At 41.0% G+C, this 19,211-nt stretch overlaps 1 protein-coding gene across 1 annotated transcript in view; it reads left to right on the top strand.

Moving 5' to 3' along the window:
• LOC103356735 (coiled-coil domain-containing protein 85A) overlaps positions 1-18,344 on the top strand; it is a 53,526-nt gene extending 35,182 nt beyond the window's left edge. Inside the window, exon 3 of the mRNA XM_008280989.1 lies at positions 17,743-18,344. Coding sequence (XP_008279211.1) covers positions 17,743-18,344 — 602 coding nt within the window. The remainder of the gene's footprint in view (positions 1-17,742) is intronic.
• The last annotated feature ends 867 nt before the right edge of the window (positions 18,345-19,211 follow it).

Genomic DNA, 19,211 nt, shown 5'->3' with positions numbered 1-19,211 from the left:
CAAATTTCTGCCTACCTCAGTTTTAATATTACAAAACATTACACCAGCAGCTAAGCCCTAATGAAACATTTATGTTGAGTAGACTAATGAATGAATAAGAAAAAGTAATTACTTGAATTGAAGGATAAAGTCAGAGATGGTCCATATTTAAAAAGTCTTACATGTATTTGTGCATTTCAAACTGTTAAGAAAATTGTCTTTTTTCTGCATCGCGTTGAAAAAAATGTGTAATTTTAAAAAAAAATTTTTTCCTCCTAATTTTGTCCGCCAATTAATAATCATGGTACATCCTAAGGGCACACTTTAATTATGGATGACTTTAACAAGACCACAAGAATCGCAAGTTTAGGTCTGGTTGCATTCTAAGAAGGGATGCCATGATTTCAGTATTTTCAGAAAGTACGTTTGAAGAAGAAAAAGTCAAGGTGCAGTTAAGATTTTGCTGTTTATCGAGTCTATCTGGTGAAACATCAGCCCCCACTGTCTGATTATCTGAAAAGAACACAGCTTGTGCCCTGGTAGACTTTAGAACTTGTCTCCTAATTTGTACCTTGTAATTAAAACACTGTTGAGCGTAAAGTGTAGGCTTTGAAGATGTTGTGAGCAATTTCCTCTTAATTCTAATATCATTGCTATTTAAACTGACTGAAGCGTATGTAGAACAAAAACTAGTGGATGATTTAACACTGTGGATTATGTCCTTTGGATATAAATGTGCTGGAACATGATGTAACTGTCTTTACCTCCAAATCAAACAGTTAAGCACACCTGCATCAGCTCCCTGTGCCGCCTGCAGCCCCTCAGGGATGCACACACAAACACAGCGTGTGTGTCTGTTTGTGGAAGTGGCAGGGATTGAGGTGTGTGTGTGTGTGTGTGTGTGTGTGTGTGTGTGTTGCTTTAGCCACTAGCGTCAGGATAGTCTTTTGGCTGTTCCTCGTTTGAATTGGCGAAGCTGTGGAACAAGGGTGTGTGAAGGGGAGGAGTGATTGTCTTCCTGCTCTCACTGTCAGTCAGCTCTTGTCGTGGATGAATAAGCTGCATTCAAGATCAAATGGAGCCTGCTTAACACATGTATCTATAGTTTTACTGTCATAAAGACAGATGCAACCACTCACATGCACATTGCAGGGCTCTTTTCCAAGATGAGCTTTACTATTAGATCAAATTAACACGTTAAAAGCCCAATCACGCAACCCCCACCAAGGAAGCTTGAAAATGAAAGTCCAGGCCTGAAAGTGTCCTTTGGGTGTTGCTAGGCAACTGCAGAGTCAGCTCTTAAACATGTGTTTTTACGGGTCCCTGCTTGGTAACAAAAAGAGAGTTGAGTTTACTGACCTAAGCATCTTGACCTTTACAGCAATGTGACCCGCTTCAACTTCAAAACCCTGTTATGCTTAAAGCTAAATTAAACAGTCATTTCTTTTATTTCAAAATAAGTCAAATGACAATGTGTAATGTGAAAGGGGTCACTTGTAGTGAAATATCATCCAACACTGTCTCAAAACAATTCCGTTCCTATACAACTAAGCTGCAACATAAGGTCCAGTCTTTTAAACATAATTTTTGGATCATTTATTTTTTATTATCGTGGAAGTTCAAGACAGACAGAAAAGGGGGATGAAGAGATGGAAATAGCATGCAGCAGAGGGCTGTGGACTTAAACTGAACTCAGGCCACTGTGGTAAGGAATCCAGTCTTAGTAATTCCTAACTTTGATCAAAGAGCATTTGCTACCTGATATATCTGGATTCTTGATGTGAACCCTGGACTTAGTTAAGAGTTGAGTGTTTTGGCATCAACCCCAGCTACCACTTGCAGACTCTGAAGCAGTTTATAAATGTAGTATTTTATTCATTAAAAAAGTGTTGCCTCTGCTAAAAGTGATCCAGCTCGTGGTTAATTTGTGTGTAACTGGAAAAGTCTTTTAGAAACATTATTTCTGCGAGACAGTTGACCTCACCTTTATGAAGTGTCTAAGTCTTTCAGCACATTATTTTTGCTTTATGTTCCTGCTTTACTGCTATGGTTCAATGCCTCAGCTCTCAATTTTGTTTCCAACTGCCTGTTTAGTTTCCAACTAAAGAGAGTCAGAGTGGAAACAGAGTGTATATTGGACTTGCATTCATCAAATGGACAGAAGCACAATCCCAAAAGAGTTCTGTTTTACTCCACGAGTCCTGGGTCTGTGAGTAGGCAGCTACATGCTTGTTAATTGGTGATAGTATATAGATTTTTTTTTTCTTATGGCTAGTTCCACTTCCCCAAGAAACACCCATCCATCAATCACAAACAACAACAACAACAACAACAAAATCAAAGAATACAGCTTTAAATAAATCATTTCTTTCTCTCGAGGACTGCTGTAAAATGCAGGCGATGGTCTGAAGGCAGATGGTGGCAAAGAACATTTGTAGGCTACTTTCTAAAGCAGTCCAGCTATTACATGTTTAAACTTTGGACTGTTTAGAATAACTGTGTGGTTTTGCATAACTGTCAGCACTGCGATTTAAAAATAAGGGAAATTTTTGCTGTCCACCCTGGGATGTCCCCCCCACCCCTGCTAGTGTCCACATATCCGTAACATTTAACAAAGGAGACACACAGTGAATCCTGAATTCACCACCTGTGCCTTTAAAATAAAAACTGTGCTAAGGGGTCCTTACACCTGAACCCATTTCAGGGTAAAGCTGTAGCCTTTTTAATTTATCAGAAACAGATCAATATGTAAAAGGCAACAGCTTTATTGGGAATATGACTATGTTATAACACAGTATGTGTGAGCACAAAGAATAAATGAGACAGGGACAAGTGTAAAGGGCTGACACAGGGCAGAATGCTTTGCAACTTCATCGTCATCTACAGATCTCCTGTCTAGAGGTTGTCGCTAAAGAGTCTTGCGAGCAGGTACTGGAAGTAGAGGCTTTAGCGAATGTCAGTAGCTTACAAAAGCAACAAAAACTGTAATTTTGTACAAGAATAAAAATTGCATTTGCTGCTATTACAGTGTGATAACAAGCAACAAAACTGGGATGAGGATGACAAATCTATAGAGAGTGAACAGTATGCTTAAAGCCACTACTACCGATGGTTAGGTCCATTTGCTCTTTTTAATACCTGTTTATTTTACTCTGATTGTTGCCCACTTTCAAACTGCCCTGCTGTAGCAGCTGTTTTGTTGCTAATAGAGGGAAGCATTACATGGGGACAACTAACGTGACAGGTAGCATCAATGCAGAGAGAGAAGTAGTGAATGCAGTAGGTGGCTGTGCTAGCAATGGAACTCTAATTTTCTCTGTGTGTGTGTGTGTGTGTGTGTTATACCGTAGTTTATGCTCCACTAGTGCTTTTGTACCTCAGTGTGACTCAATCCAAACAAGCCCATTTACAGTACTTACCACCTAACGGGAAAAACGAGATAGGAAGGCTGTTTGTCGGGAGCAGCTTACATTGAGGAAAGATAGAGTAATAAGAAAAAGACAGAGAGAGAGAGTAGATTTACAGTGTCCTCTGTGGATTCCAGTATCCACTATAACACATTTTCTCAAACTCCAGCATAAAATGGCCCATTATGCATATGTCAGCAACTTTGTGTGAACATTCATACAGCAGTGATGTTTGCTTTAAAGCAGCACAACCTGCTAGTGTTACAGCCAGTCTCTCTTATACCCCTACCCCAACACCCGGGGCTCGTGATCTATCTGTTTCATTTACTAAATTACTTAACGTCTTAGTATTAGTCAAGCTGTTTGTCTAACAACAATCAAAATGTTCAAGATCCCACAAACTCTTTTGTAAAACATTGGTGTTTAGCTGAAGTCGCCGTGGTGAAAGAGCAATAAATAGGTGTCATGGCTTGCAATGTCTGGTGAATGCTCCAATAGTCTTTGGTTTATCCAGAATCAAAACCAGCTCAGCTGAAGACCTCACAAAGCTGACTGCAGAAGTCAAAAGTGCAGCACGTAGGTTGATCACAATTAGGGCTTACTGTGCCGCAACTTTGGGTCTCACGAACTGTACGTCTATGGTATTGTGGTTAAAACTGTCCTCAGCAAGATGGAGGAACAGACTATCCACGAATTTACTGTATGTCAAGGCAACATTTATTCATTCTATTTTTAGACAATGAATTGCATAGTTCAAAGGTGTTTACCTACCATGTTAATTTTCAGTAACTGATAAGCCATTCTAACCTAAATGGCTTTTTAAGGACACGCCAGATGATGGGACGTGTAACTAGTGCAGCCATCCACATGCATCACACTGATGACATTTGCTTCTATGTTTTGCATGTAAAAGCTGAATCCCTGTCATTCCCTTTGGATGGAATACATTTCCCAGCAGTAAACATACTTGACACCAGAATGAATTAGGACAAACAGGACGACTCTACAGCATCTCAATGAGCTGAAATGGAATTTTTTTTCTTATATCCCATCATTTCATAATGTTTCCTGATGTCCCTGGTGTATTTTGACATAAAATGTTACCCAGTGCTGGTTTACTGTATGGTACAAATTGTGGAGATTTTTTTTTAATGAGAAATAGATCAGGAAGGGGAAAGAGCCTTGATATAATTGGCAGGAAAACACATTAAATGTTGACCTGAGGGCCTGGGAGGTTTATGGGATGGTACAGTACAACAACATCAGGGGTCAACACACACACACACACACACGTGTGCACATACACATGCATGTTAGCACACACAATGGTGTGACAGTCAGGGAGGTTGGCGAAGGTCTCTGCCAAAGTTCAGCTCAAACTGGCAGCTTGTGTGCAAGTTCAAGATACTGTATGTGTGTAGATGTGTGTAGATGTGTGTGAGCGTGCGTTTGCTTGTGTAAGATAAGTCTGTGAGTGTGTGTGATCAGAGGTCCTGTGTTAAGGACAGGCCTGCTAACTAGGCCAACAGCTGCTTCCCTGGCAATTCATCCCATTCAGCTTTGAAGCCCCTTTTTTGCCCTATTATTTCGACACAGAAATGCTTTGCATATTAATGGAGTTTATATTCTAGTACATTGCACACCACGCACATGTGCACACACACTAAACTTGCATGTATGCACACACACACACACGTTTAAAATCCCTTTGTGGTAGCAAGCAAAAAAAACACAAGTGTCCAGGTGTCGGCCTCATGACTGCTTTATCTGTTATGTATTCAAATAAATGCAGCATAGTCACCTTCTGCGTGTGTGTGTGTGCGGCAGCGTGGGTGGTTATCATTGTGCAGCGCAGAAATTAGACTTCGTTTAAATTCAGAAAAGCTGCCGCTCTGTCCCTTCACCACCTATTGTGTGTGTGTGTGTGTGTGTGTGTGTGTGTGCCCTTTGATGGTGAACAGAAGGCCAGTTCTTTCATTCTAACAGATTTTTATTCGCTCTGTTTCATCTTTCCTCAACAAAAAACAAACAAAAATCATAGAATAAGATACTACACAGCTAACACTCACGCTATCCTTCCCTGTACTTCTTCTTGACACTCTGCTCTTCTTCCTTTCTCCGTCCATCACTTTCTCTGACGGAGAGGTGCATTGAAGCGAAGCAGAGCACACAGCTGTGAACCAGCCCAGAGGCCTGTCCTCTCTCTCTCTCTCTCTCTCTCTCTCTCTCTCTCTCGCTTTCTCTCTCTCTCTCTCTCTCTGTGTGTGTGTGTCTGACAGCGTGGACCACTGGGACACAACCAGAGGCGTAAGCAGGTCAACATGAGAACGAGGGCAGTCTCAGAGTACGGGAGGCTGAGTAATGCAGGTTGATCCAAAGAACTGTCAGTGTTTGCTCTTTAATTAGAATATTCATCAACTTCACACACACATGAACACACAAACTGAGTAGTTAATCTGTGTTTGAGGGTTGATAGATGACCACAGTCAGCGGTCAGCCTCTCTTCCTCCCCACAGCTGCTGTGCCACATGGCTCACTTGGAATAGTACAGCACATACAGCAGGCCTCCAGTTTCTCGGTGGTAAAATGACAGAAACAGCCAGTTATGTAATGACTGTCGCTTTTTCTGCTTCATGAACACATCGCCTGTACACACTGCCACATCTGCATTTAGTTGTCGTAATGGCGGTGTGTTCAATATCAACGTTACACCCACACGTTCCACCTTTAACTATTGCAGTCGTACCACCAGTTGGGGAATATAGCATTTATCAAATCAAAAATCCAGCATCAAATCTACCTACCAAACTGAGCACTGTCTACATCCCTAATTGAACCTCATTCAGTTTAACTTCCATCATTTGCAAGTAGCTATGAAACGATACACAATTACACAAACTTCAAAGTCAAACATTTAGTTTGAATTAATGGACTTTGGGATTGTTGGATTAATTGGGTTTATTCCTGTAATATTGTAAGGTCTGGTGGTAATATGTGAAACACCCTGAAATAACTTGTGTGTTTGTATGAGCTATTAAATGACTCAACATGACTCAAAAAATAAATAAATAAATCAGCATCTGCACCTATAAAATTGTACCTGGTTTAAATTTCATTGCTGTCCCCTTGAAAGTCGTCTCCTTGTGCAGAGATACACGGCATCACATGATGCTATGATGCTCTGCTCTGTTTACTGTGAGAATGATTGATTGAGATTGATCAGTTTTTGTCATGCAGTTATATCTATTCTTGTCTTTTTTGTTGTCACTGTTCCATCACTTTAATTGGCCACTAATGCTTACATCTTATTAATTATTGTTTTTCAGACGCTAATTCAGTGTAATCTGTGGCTGCCTCCGAACTTAGCCGTAGCATTAGCCACTGTGAAAGTAGCTAATATCCTGATTTTGCAAATAGCTGTGCTTCTTGTTAAGTTTCCGCAGGTTGTGTCTCTGCTAGAGACACGTGCATGTCAGTTACAACAGGTTGTTACAATTTGCCTTAATTTTGAAAAATGTTACAGTGCACCAGATAGCGTGAGATGCAGGCTAATAGCCACAGCAAGCCTGTTAGCAATAGCCTTAGCCTAGCATCTTCTGTAAAACAAGTTCCCGCTGCATTGACACCAGCAAGCAAATTATTGTGGTGTTTTCTGTGTAACAGAAAACTAAGCATGCTTGTGGAAGACTGTGATGTTTTTTTACAACTTCAGTAGTGTCTGCTAACTCACTTCCCAAACACCTCTGCTAATTTACCACATCTGCTACCCTCCACAAATGCACTCTCTGTCTCTCTGCGTAAACAATTGCTTTCAGTGATTGGCTATCATGTGATGCAATCAGACAGTGCTGTGGGTGGGACATTGCTTAAGACCCTAGAGAGAGAGTCAAAGCAGCACATTTATTTTATTTCACAATAATCTGTGAATTTAAACAATACCAGTATTTGGGAAAAATCACACAATCCCTAATTCAACTTCATATTGTAAGATAAAACGTTACATTTTCTGAAGCAAATTCTTTAACTTAACTAGTTCTTTATGTTACCAATAATGTGGCTATCGTGTCTCTGTGGGTCATGTTGACTTTGTGCTCTGTTGCAGAGACACGGGGAAATAAGAAGTCATTTTAAACATTGGTTTTCAAGTCTGACTGACAGCACATGGACAGAGAGAGAAATCCGTGTTCTATGTGTGTCATGATGAGGAGTCATCTTCTAACCTTGTCAAAATGATCCTTGTCTTCTCCCACTGTTGCTACGACAAAAGAGCCGCCGGCGGTAAAACAGAGCAGAATTCACCAACAGTTTAGATTTCTGTTTTTTTCCCTCTAATCAGTGTAATTATGTGTCTGGTAGACAGTGACAATATGTGTTGTAGCTGGCTCTGTTCCGGACCAACTGCCACGTCATTCAGAAACAGATAGACAATGAGTTACAGCCACCGACAGAAAGGGGGGAAAAAATAAATGAATAAAACACGTTTCACAGTCATTATAGAACTACGTAGCCTTACAGTGTCTCTGACTATGAAGCTGATCTCATACCTGAGCGCATCAGGATTTTAAATAGATATTGTTTTATGATCCCAGAATATTTTTTATATATTTTTATGAACTCGAATGGATTTACACAGACCGGACCATCATATTCGTGGTAACTGTCACAAAAAGAAAGGACAGGCGATGATGATGGGTAACAGGAAGGACTGCCAGTGACTACCTGGGCCTGACAGAAATCAGAGAGGACTGACAGTGAGAGAAAAGCGTTTCATATGATCAGTGAAGCAATTCAGAGTGAGGAGAGACACTTTCATTCTGTATAGGGGAGTGGGTGTGGTATGCTATGCTGTGTTTGTATGGTGTCTTTCAGTGTGTGTTCGTGTGTGTGTGTGTGTGTGTGTGTGTAACGACAAGCTTATTAAAAAACAATCAGACAGCCAGCCAGTGATTCAAAGTCACTCACACATACTTTTGACCGTGAGTGCCGCCACTTTTCTGATTATCTCTGTTGATGTCTTTTGCAGCCCTGATATCTGCTGGCTGCTGCACCAACTCCTGTAGGAGTGTAAAGCTTTGGGACAGGTGAGTCTTACACACACACACACACACACACACACACACACTGCATTCACTGATTTCATGGCCAGTTGCAGACAGTGGAATAATTCCAAATTAAAAACATGCTACAGCAAACACTTCAGTCAAGAGTGGCCGGTTTTTATATTCAGCAGAAACAGAGCAGCACGATCTGGTTTCTGTACACTAGTCAACCGGGAGTAAGGGATGTGGTACCAAGGTCCCACCAGAATGTGACACATAAAATTTTCAAGATAAAATTGATTGATAATTGCCAGTTGTTCACAAAGGGAGCTACATATCAGTAGTGGATTAGTTGTGCTCTTCGCTTAATATAAATGGATGAGCAGAGGGTAGGACCTCATCACCATGACCCCAACATGGATAGTGATAAGGCAGCATTTCCAAGATATTTTGACTCACTTTTGGGCAGCTGTCTTGTCGTCATCTTTATATACCAGACTAACAGCAGCAGAGAGAGTTCTCCATTGCTGGAGACATCTTAGGAAGCTTTCCACTACAAGAACAGGGAAGGTACAAGGTGGTGTGAGTGCTTACTGAATATCGAGAAGGGCAAAAAAACTTGTCCATGTTTCACCATTGTGCCGAGACCATGCCCAGCAATGTTTCAAGGACATCCAGGAGTACCTACTCCGGAATATGTCCTCCGTGAAAACGGTTTCCACAATTGGAACATGCACAAAGGTTGGGGCTGCTCTGAAGTGGGCTGCTTAATGTTCCTAACATGAAGGGGCACTCAAATGTTTTTCATTTGCTCCCCAATTACACTTCAGTTTATACAAAGCGTGAATACGGGCCGAGCTTGAATTCCTTCTCAAGTGACAGTGGTTTTGTAGTGAGAGCTTCTTCTTCTTCTTTTTCTTATCTTTTCAACCATCTATAGAATGTGTGATTTGTCTTAATAAATCATGACTAACATGTATTTGTTATCCTGCTGCTGAGCTACTAAATTAACAGGTGAGCTGCAAAAACTGTGCGACTGTCTCGTGGCACCTTAATTTAAAAAATGTTAAAGAAACGTTTACAAGACATCACTATCGATAGTCATAGTAATCGCCAAAGCAAACACAGAAAGAGATGGACACCTTCGTCGCTATTATTATGATTATTTTATCTAGCTCTGTGTTTTTGCTGATAACTTCTAGAAGTAGAGTTTCACAAACTTAGCTGTGAAGGATGCTGGAGAATGTTGTAGTAACAGTATATGAACAGAAACACAATTTCACTCTTTTGACAGTGAACACAACACGCAGACTTTCACTGAACTTTACTGATTAAACTAACTTTACTGTCTTTATAGCATCATTTATGTGTAACTGCAGCAATGTGCTGCTGCTTCTACTACACACCAGGAGAGACTCATTTCACACAGCAGACCTACTAGTCTACATCACCACCTCTATTAAAACAGATTTACAGTCAGGCTGTGGCTGTGAATCCTCACTGCTTTAATTCAGTGTTTGTTTTCCTATGCAGTCAGAGACGGGTTGTGAAGGAGAAAATACTCAAATAAAAGTGCTACTACCACACTGTAAAAGTCATACAGTGAAAATGTTACTTAAAGGAAAAGTATCTCAATATAATCAGGAAAATGTGCTGTGGTCATAAAAGTGCTCACTGCAGACCTGTACTATAACACAGTATATTATAACATTAGATAATTATCTGTCGATAATATATGAGCAGTATTGTTTTGTAGCAGTGATTCTAACCACCTGCAACAAAAACAATCAAATTCAAGAATCATTCAGAAATCAAACGGATAAGCAGAACCGGATTCTGAATCATTGAAATGCAGCTACTACTCAAGCCTGACTGTGTGCTTGTGGTTTTATTAAGTTATTTTTTTGGCCTTTGTGCCTTTATTTGATAGTGCAGTGACAGAGAGAGACAGGAAAGTGGGGGAGAAGAATGGGGTAAGGACGATGAGCAGGATTTGAACTCATGACCTCCATATCAGGACTGTAGCCCTGTACATGGGCCGCCAGCTCAACCAGGTGAGCTATAGTGGTGCCATGTGCTTGTGGTTTTATCAGATTTGCTCAACAGTGGCCTTGTAACATGAGCAAACAACCCAGATAACTTATAACATATGTAGTGAAATTTTTCTAAACCTTGACTAAATAAATAACATCACCTCTTTCAAACCGACATGTTGAGAAAGAAAAAAAAACATCTGTTTGGCAAAAATACAGTCATAACCAGAAGCAGCTTGAGAAAATAGAAGGCAGTCTTTGGTGAAGGTGGATTGCAGTATTGGAAAAGGCAACGTGTGTGTGTGTGTGTGTGTGTGTGAGAGAGAGAGAACATGAGAGGTCACCCTGGTGTGATCCCTGCTTTAATGCATTGGCTGAGTGATGGCACTGGTTAATATTTAATGATGGAGCAGGTCTTAATGGCTGAATAAATCAGCGTCCATCTTTACCTGGTCAGGACACATCCCTGCATTTTGCTGAGCACAGGCTCCACACAGACACGTGTAAAAATACACATTTTCGCTTTCTTCTTGTCTTACAGCTTCGATGCCTCCTGACCACGACATGCCTCCTGATAATATGCTGCTGTGACAACACACACCCCAGAGAGAGAGAGACAGAAGGATGTTCGATGCACAACTGGGTGGACAAATGAAGACTCAAAATGGAGCAGTGAACGGCAGGCGGGGGAGCAGACGGATGAAACAAGGCGACAAAGTGGCAAAACACTGGAAACACTGGGACACTCTCTCTGCCCTGTCTGCTGCTGCTGCTGCTACTGATGCTGCTACGCATTTTCTGCGGACCACCAGACAAGACTGAATATCATGGTTTGGACGGCCGGAGGCTCGTGTATTGCCAAAAGGAAGAGAGGAAAATAAATAAGACAGCTGAGAGTTTTTGTGTTGCCAACAATATAGTCCTACCTCTTTGGAAAGACCTCTGGATGAGAGAAGCTCTGCATGAAGAGCGACTTCTCCTGCTAACACTGGAGGTTACAGCCCTGCTGTCGACCATTTGAAATGAAACTATTTGAAAACCAACTTGTGACGACAGTAACTACTTTTACATAGTGGAGCTGGAATTAAAGCACAAATGGAGTTACTAAATTATTTCAACTTCAAGGGAAGGCATTTTCTAAGTGGAATTCTGATAGTTTTGGCCATCGTTCTGAGCAGTTATGATCATTTTGTACTTACAAAAAGTAATCACTGAGATCTGTTGCAGTGGGGGAATGTCACAAATGACCTGACAGGTGGTCTAGCCAGTATGTTTTGGAGGTGAATAATATCTGCAATGTCCACTTTAGTTATGCTCTGGCAAGCTGAAGCACGAGTGCAGTCCACTGAGGCCCAGCAGCAGGCAACAGGTATCAGGATACACCAGGGTCAGTCTGTGCTAGGCTCATTAGCAGCTCAACATTATGCTGTTTTTAGCTCATAACTAAATCTCGGATACATCTTTTTTCTTATTATTCATAATCTCATTATTAGGAGTAATGATAAATTAAAGCTGTATCAAGGCGATTGTAAATGTTGTAACAGTGAAATCTCCTTAAAGTCATGTGATAGTTCACCAGTACCAGAACAGAATAATGTCCCTACAACATGGTTAAATCAAGTACAAAACTATTGTTACTGACAGACATGATGGTCAAAACTACAAGATTAAAGTCAAATTCCAAAACTTCATTAACTTCTTTTTCCTTCTGTGAGCCTAAAGTCAGTTTGGAATTATAATTGCACAGTTAATACAGCAGTTACCAGCAAAACCTTCCTTTTTTTCCAGCTTAACAAAAAAAAAAAGCAAATAAGACAAACAAACAAATTCCAGCTGCCATATTTGGAAGTGTGTGTAGGATCTGTGTGAAATGTAGTTCCTGTGTAGGACGTGGGGGGGAATTTAAATATGTTCTTGTTTAGGGGAGAAAAGGTTTTTGCTGATTCTCCGCTCCTCGTTCAGCTTTTGTGTCAAGGACTGTTCCTATACCAACAGTGTTATAGTATTCTAAACCTTGTGTCAGCGTTCAGTCATATATATGGTGCTGTGTGTGTGTGCTTGTCATTTTCCACACCCCTGGGTATCTAGCTATGGATAACATGCCTTGAGCAACATTTTATTTTTGTATGGTGACGAGACAAGCAGTTAGAAACGCCAGACGACACGGAGAGATGAGAAAAGGATGTTTTGATTTCATTAAATCACATGTCATTCATCCTCATCCTTTCCTAATGGGAAATACTAAATGTTTCTGTACAAAAAGGTTGACAAAATTACAAACACAATAACAAAACGATTAGATATGGCATCAGTGGTAATACTGAAACTTTCAGTGAGTGTGCAGAGAACGACTTCATTTGCTTGTACCAACATTATCAGCGTTAGCTTGATTGACTGCTTTACACTTTTGAATCCTCATTATCTCTCTCCAGAGCTTTAAAGATGATCGCCGTGATTTGATGCTGATACTTCAGCGTTTACCTGGAGGAGTCAACTACTATAAACTGCCAAATGTTCATCATGTACACTCTACTGAGAAACAGAAACTACTGAGCTGCATTTCAATACCCTGTAATTAGCACGAAGCTGTCCATTTATGTGAACACTTTCCATTTTGAACAGTGAAAACATTTATCAGAATGATACAAATTAGTCCGTTCGGTCCCACTGAAGCCACTTACTATGCATACATTTAAGGCACTAGTTAAGAATAGTTTTTTTTGTTATTTTGCAAGCTCAGAATTAACCTTAAAGAGCAACAAGTTTCAGTTGCTGTGGTTTATTGAGATGACCATGTAAGCTCTGGCGCTCCTATTTGAAAATTACACACCATTTGTGTATAAAATAATGAATTCATTGACCCATCGGTTGCATAAATGTGCATAATCCTAGGTTTCCGTCGTACAGGTCTCTTTTATTTCGGACTTTAGGACAGATTTAAAAGCTCAGTTTTTTGTGGGTGGCTTCTTGTTTTTACTGAATGAATCAGTTCACCACATACAAACACCTTAGAAATGTAGCGTTCAGCTCCTTGCTTTTTACAGAGGAAAATAGAATTGAATGTACAGACGCACTATATTCAAGGCCCAAATTTTAAAAAACGACTTTCTGACCGAGCAGAGGTTTGTGTCAATGGGTTCTAATGGAGATCCACCACTTAAATGATCAAGATGTGTTGTCCTGATGGAACTGGATGCTTGGATGTAGGGAAAATGTGACGTTTTACTTTCACACATACACACAGTCACTCACAGTTATATACACATACAGACATCCACACATACTGTATACATTTATCCTGAATCCATCCTGTATAACCTCTTCACCATGTGAGTTTGTTTGGTTTTTTTTTTAGATTTGGTGGCAAATGAAACAAGACAGGAATACTATACTATATTATCAAAGACCTTTATGTTTTTAAAAAGTCAAGAGTAGTATATCTGCTTAGTTTTATAAATATATAACTACAGGTGTTATTTTTGACTTCTTGGTATTATATAACTAATTATTATATCCAGAGATGTATGTATAAGCTAATAAAGTGTCTTTATGTAAAAATTACTCATTTTGCCCAAAGTGTTCTTTGTACATATGTGCTCTCATTGCCTTTTGTAGATCCACACATGTACAGTGGAATCATACAGAACTTACAGTCCTTCACTTTTTGCACACATTAAAATTCAATCAATTTCGTAATCCATAATTGCAAAAAGAAATTGACTTCACAAATTGATTTTATTTATTGCATTCATTTATTTATTTTTTTTTTTTTTTAAAAAGAGAAATCTTTCAGTTGCAAATGTATTCAGAATCTCTGCAGTGTCACTCCAAATTATTTGGCGTATGCATCTTGCTTGATTTAATTGTCCTTGGGATGTGTCCAAAAGATGTTTCTGTCCATTGCCGGGCATAGGCTGGAAGGGCACACCTCTGTGTATATGAAGGAAGCACAATGCACATTTCATGTTAGGAGAAGAAACAAATAAATGTCACTTCTGTCCCACTATAATATTTAGGTCAGAGCATGATCACCCTTATGTGGTCTGGCCTGAATACCAGGTGACCGTGCTCAGACCGATTGGTGTCATGGTTCCACAATTCTGGTAGTCAGTACAAACACCACTGGAATTTTTGTTGCCAAATTTGATATCCAAAAATAAAATAATCAATCAATTACACTGATCACAAGGTGTATGACAGGGACCTAACATAATATTAGGCAGGGGGTTTTAATGTTGTGGCTGATTGGTGTGTTTTAACAAACGCTTATTAAGAAAAAGAACTGCAGCACATGCTGATGCATAACATTTTATTTTTACAGACTAAACAGTACAAATTCTAGCTACTTATGTTATGAACAGCACCAAGGTCACCTTATGAGCTATCGCTACATTAGCCTGACCAAGCTAACATCAGCCCTTGTTCACTTTGTGTGGGGATCATTGCATCAACAGAGTTAGTTTAGCAATTATCATTCACTAACACTAACATGACAAGTTGATATAAAATGAACAAATTCTGTGTACGGAGTTGATTGTCTGTCTTTGAGCAACTTAGATAAGTTTGAAGTGTTTCCTCCTGACAATCCAAATCCTCTGTATCATCGACACCGTTTGTATTCTGGCTTCTGGTCTCCACACACAGCTCTTAGTTGCTGCCAGTATTTCACATACTGATGTCTCGTATCTCCTCTCCCTACAGTCAACATCTACCATCTGTACTTTCAGTATCACAAAAAAAACAAGTACAGACACAATTTGAGCATTTTGCCATCCACTTGGTATGGAGGTATCTGTTGTTGTAACAAACATACTCAGATCTTTATAAATGGTGGGGAATTGTAGGTTCCTCAGGGGTAATGTCAGAACATTTGTTTGGACTCCTGCTGGAGTTGGCCATCAGAACAAAATGAGTAACCAAGCAAGAATCTTGGACAGGGAGGTGGTCAAGTCCGAAATGGACACTCTAGCAAATCTTCAGAAGCCCTTTGCAGAGGTGGGAGAACCTACTGAAAGAATAAAAAAAAAAAGAAGTCAGAAAAGTCCAAGAAAGGATATTGAGAGGAAAAACAAACAAACACACCCACAGAGAAGCCAAAATATTATGCCCACGTATAGATGAAGGAGTAATGTTGATTTTCTTGTCTCAGTGGCACATGTGAAGGTCCGAGATACTGTACGTTAGACAGTAAATGAACAGTCAGTTCTTGTAGCTATTGTGTTAGATATGGGAGAAAGGCACAGGTCCAAAGACCTGAACCTCTGCAGCTAGTCTTGTACCACAGCGCACCTTTAGAGGTGTTGTAGCATCCATGACTCTGGGGGTTTGAGCTTTTTCAACAGTGGACCAATGGCATATTAAGCAGGTTGTCATATATTGCACAGATGCTTTCCTAGTCTGGTCATAAACATGGGGCAGCTACTGATATTGTATAAATGAACACTATCGAAAACAACATTTTTGGATTCTTGGTACAATGCATTGGCCATTATTAACTACTGTCAAATAATGCAGACAACACGCCAGTGTACCATGAGCGCTCTAGCTGTTCAAACACATGATCCATTCAGAACCCAACTGCTTCCATTTACTATACGCTAGTTTAAGATGGGGGCTGTTGCTGCTCTGTGGCTGCACACTTTGCTCATAGTCGTCACACCGCTGCCCCATCAATAACTCGCAATGTGTGTATGTGTACAGTAAGTAGCTCAGGCGCTCTTTATTTATTCATTCAATTATAGAGCTACTATGCAGTGTATGTATTTGTATGTGTGTGTGCGCTCTGTGTACAGTGAGCAGATTGATTTCTAGCTGGCTGGCTGCCACAGGAAATGGTCCCCAATTATTTATTAGCTGGGATGGCAAAGGATCAGACACATTTGAATATGAGCCACCCACACAACGCCCACACACACACAGCATAGTAGACCAAACCCACTCTCCTATTTACCGATCATTCTCTCTCTCTTACACACAGTGGATGGAGTAAGTTGCTTATTAAGGTGTGTCACTGTCAGCGTTACAGAATCTCCAAACTCCTACTTTTTCTCTCTCACATACACATATACAGCCCTCAGCACTTGTGGCTTCACTCTGCAATGCAGCAGCGTTGGGCTCCTGGTGTCTCTGTCAGTCTGCCAGTGCGCCCGGCTGTCCCAGTTCCTCCGTGACTGTCTATGGTAGTGAGTCACCGTGTCTGTCTCTGTTGCTGTGTCTGACAACACCCATCTGCTTTCACACAGCTTGTGAATAACTCAGTTACAAGGCCTCAGAGTGTTCTTCTTAGCTACTGAAAGCTGAAAGGAAGCACAGAAGAGTTTGAGAAGAGCACAAAAGTGTAGCTCTGCTCGAACTGGGACAGGAAACCTGCAGGACTGTTTTATGGCCAAAACAGAAAAGGGTTTGGGTTAAACTTAACAAAAGCTTTGAGAACTTTTTGTCTGAGTTAGAAGGAGTTAAGGGATGATAAGTTAATCAGTCCCACTGTGTTTATCCTCTTGGGAAAAAAGACTAAAGAATGACAGTAACATTTCTCTTTACAGGACATAGCAAAGGGGTTTATGGTAGACTTTCAAAATAAACTTCTCAATCACTTCTGCTGTTATTATGTAGTAACTGACAGGTCTGCAGATTTTTTAAAAAACTGATAAGTGGCGATCTGTAGTCTTTCTTCACTGCAAAAGATTATTTTGATGCCATCATTCTCTATCTATTAAAAGAAATTGCATGCAAAACACATGCACGTCCCTGTTGTAAGATGAAAAACACAACCACTCTCATCCTACATGAACACTGCTCCTCTGTTCCCAGCTGCAGATTTAGCTTACAGCTAATATAGACTGCATAATAAAGATGAACTTAGTCTCTGGGTCTGAAAAGTAAAACCAAAAGTGCAGTAAACTTGCTTTCTTTCTACAGCCAGCACAGGGCAACTCCTCTCGTAGTAAAAACATTGTGTAAAGGTCAACAAGAAAATGACTCCACTTCTTCCTTTATCTGTTACCTCAGTGAACATTTTTCTAATGAGTTTTTGCTTGTTTCAAGTCTCCTTTAATGGAGCATAATGGTCCCACTTAGAATAAAATAGACAATAAAGCAGGGTATCTCACAGGGGAGGGTCACGGTCACTGCTCCATTACTGTATGTAGTGTCTTTGGGTTCTGCAACCAAACACCCTGTTTGCTCATCACGTTTTAAAGGATAGCGACAGCCAAATGCCAAACTTATCCCTCAAGATGTGGTTCACAAACCACTAAGTGTTATCATTGTGGCTACCTCTGTCAGGGCCTCCACCTCCATCTTTGCACCAGTTCAATCCTCCCATGGTGCTGGGCGATCCCTGGCTGCGGAAACATAATCCGTTGATTGATTGGAGCAAGGAGGAGGTGAAATCCTGGGGGCCCCAGTGCTATGTCAGCTGCCTTCGTTCCGCTCTGATCCCTGCAGATCCTTGGAACCTTCCAACCCCCACCAAGCCAGTAGATTTGTCTTCTGTTCCTCAAGAATATCATGACCTGGCCACTGTGTTTAATAAGGATGATGCACTTTCTCTGCTGCCCCACAGACCCTACGACCGTGCCATTGACCTCCTGCTCGGTGCCCCGTTACCCAACAATCTTTCAAAACCCAAGCAGACCGCCATGGAGACTTACATTCGGGATTCCCTCACTGCCGGAATCATCCGTCCCTCTTCCTCACCAGTCGGCGCTGGCTTCTTTTTTGTTAACAAAAAGGATAAAACACTCCGTCCCTGCATTGACTTTCGTGGCCTCAACGGCATCACTGTCAAAAACACCTATCCTCTCCCGCTCATCAATTCAGCTTTCACTCCGCTGCATGGGGCCACTGTTTTTACGAAACTGGACTTGAGAATGCATACCACCTGATTCAGACATGCCACAGAGATGAGTGGAAAACCGCCTTCAACACCCCCTTAGGCCATTTCGAGTACTTGGTGATGCCATTTGGACTCACGAAGGCTCCTGTGGTTTTCCAGAACCTGATTAAGGATGTCCTTCGGGATAGGATTAACAGGTTCGTGTTATCTCGATGACATCCATATTTACTCCAGATCTCAAGAGGAACACATCAACCACGTCCGTATGGTGCTCAAAAGGTTACTGAAGAACAGGTTATTTGTCAAGACTGCGAAGTGCGAGTTCCACGTCTCCACTGTCTCCTTACTGCACTATGTTATCTCCAAGAGGGAGATTCGCATGGACCCTCAGAAGCTTTTCTTACAGCTTTTCTGCTCCAGACCTCCAAACTCAACTCCTCTAACCCAAAATAGCTGGGCAAGCCACACTGACCATTCCAGGCCAAGTCCAGCATCACTACCAGACAGCTTTAGCCATTCAACTCACCTGCCTATCTGGAAACCCTAACCCAGCATGTGGCGGCATCCTATGATACTGCCTGACACCACATTAGAAGAGCCCCTTTAGGCCTTGCTCAGCCTCTTCAGAGACTGCAACAATACGTCATCCTTTATAATATTGCTAACTGTGTCTTGTGTTCTCCAAACCAGGGACTCTTGTCACGAGGAAGCTGCTTCTATGGATTCAAGCTGTTCATGCCAAACTGTGAGCCTCATCATTTAAAAGCTCAACAGAAATGAAGTGACATGACCTCTGTCTTTGGCTCTGTCTAGTGGAGCACTTTGGAATTACCCCTACTTTCAAGTGCAACAGCCAGAGGGACAAGTGACCAGGTGTTCGGAGTTGCAATTAGCCAATTGCTCCAGCTGCGGCGAG

Source organism: Stegastes partitus, unplaced genomic scaffold (assembly GCF_000690725.1).
Source record: "Stegastes partitus isolate 25-593 unplaced genomic scaffold, Stegastes_partitus-1.0.2 Scaffold217, whole genome shotgun sequence".
Taxonomy (NCBI): Eukaryota; Metazoa; Chordata; class Actinopteri; family Pomacentridae; genus Stegastes; species Stegastes partitus.
This window is presented reverse-complemented; position numbering and strand designations above follow the sequence as displayed.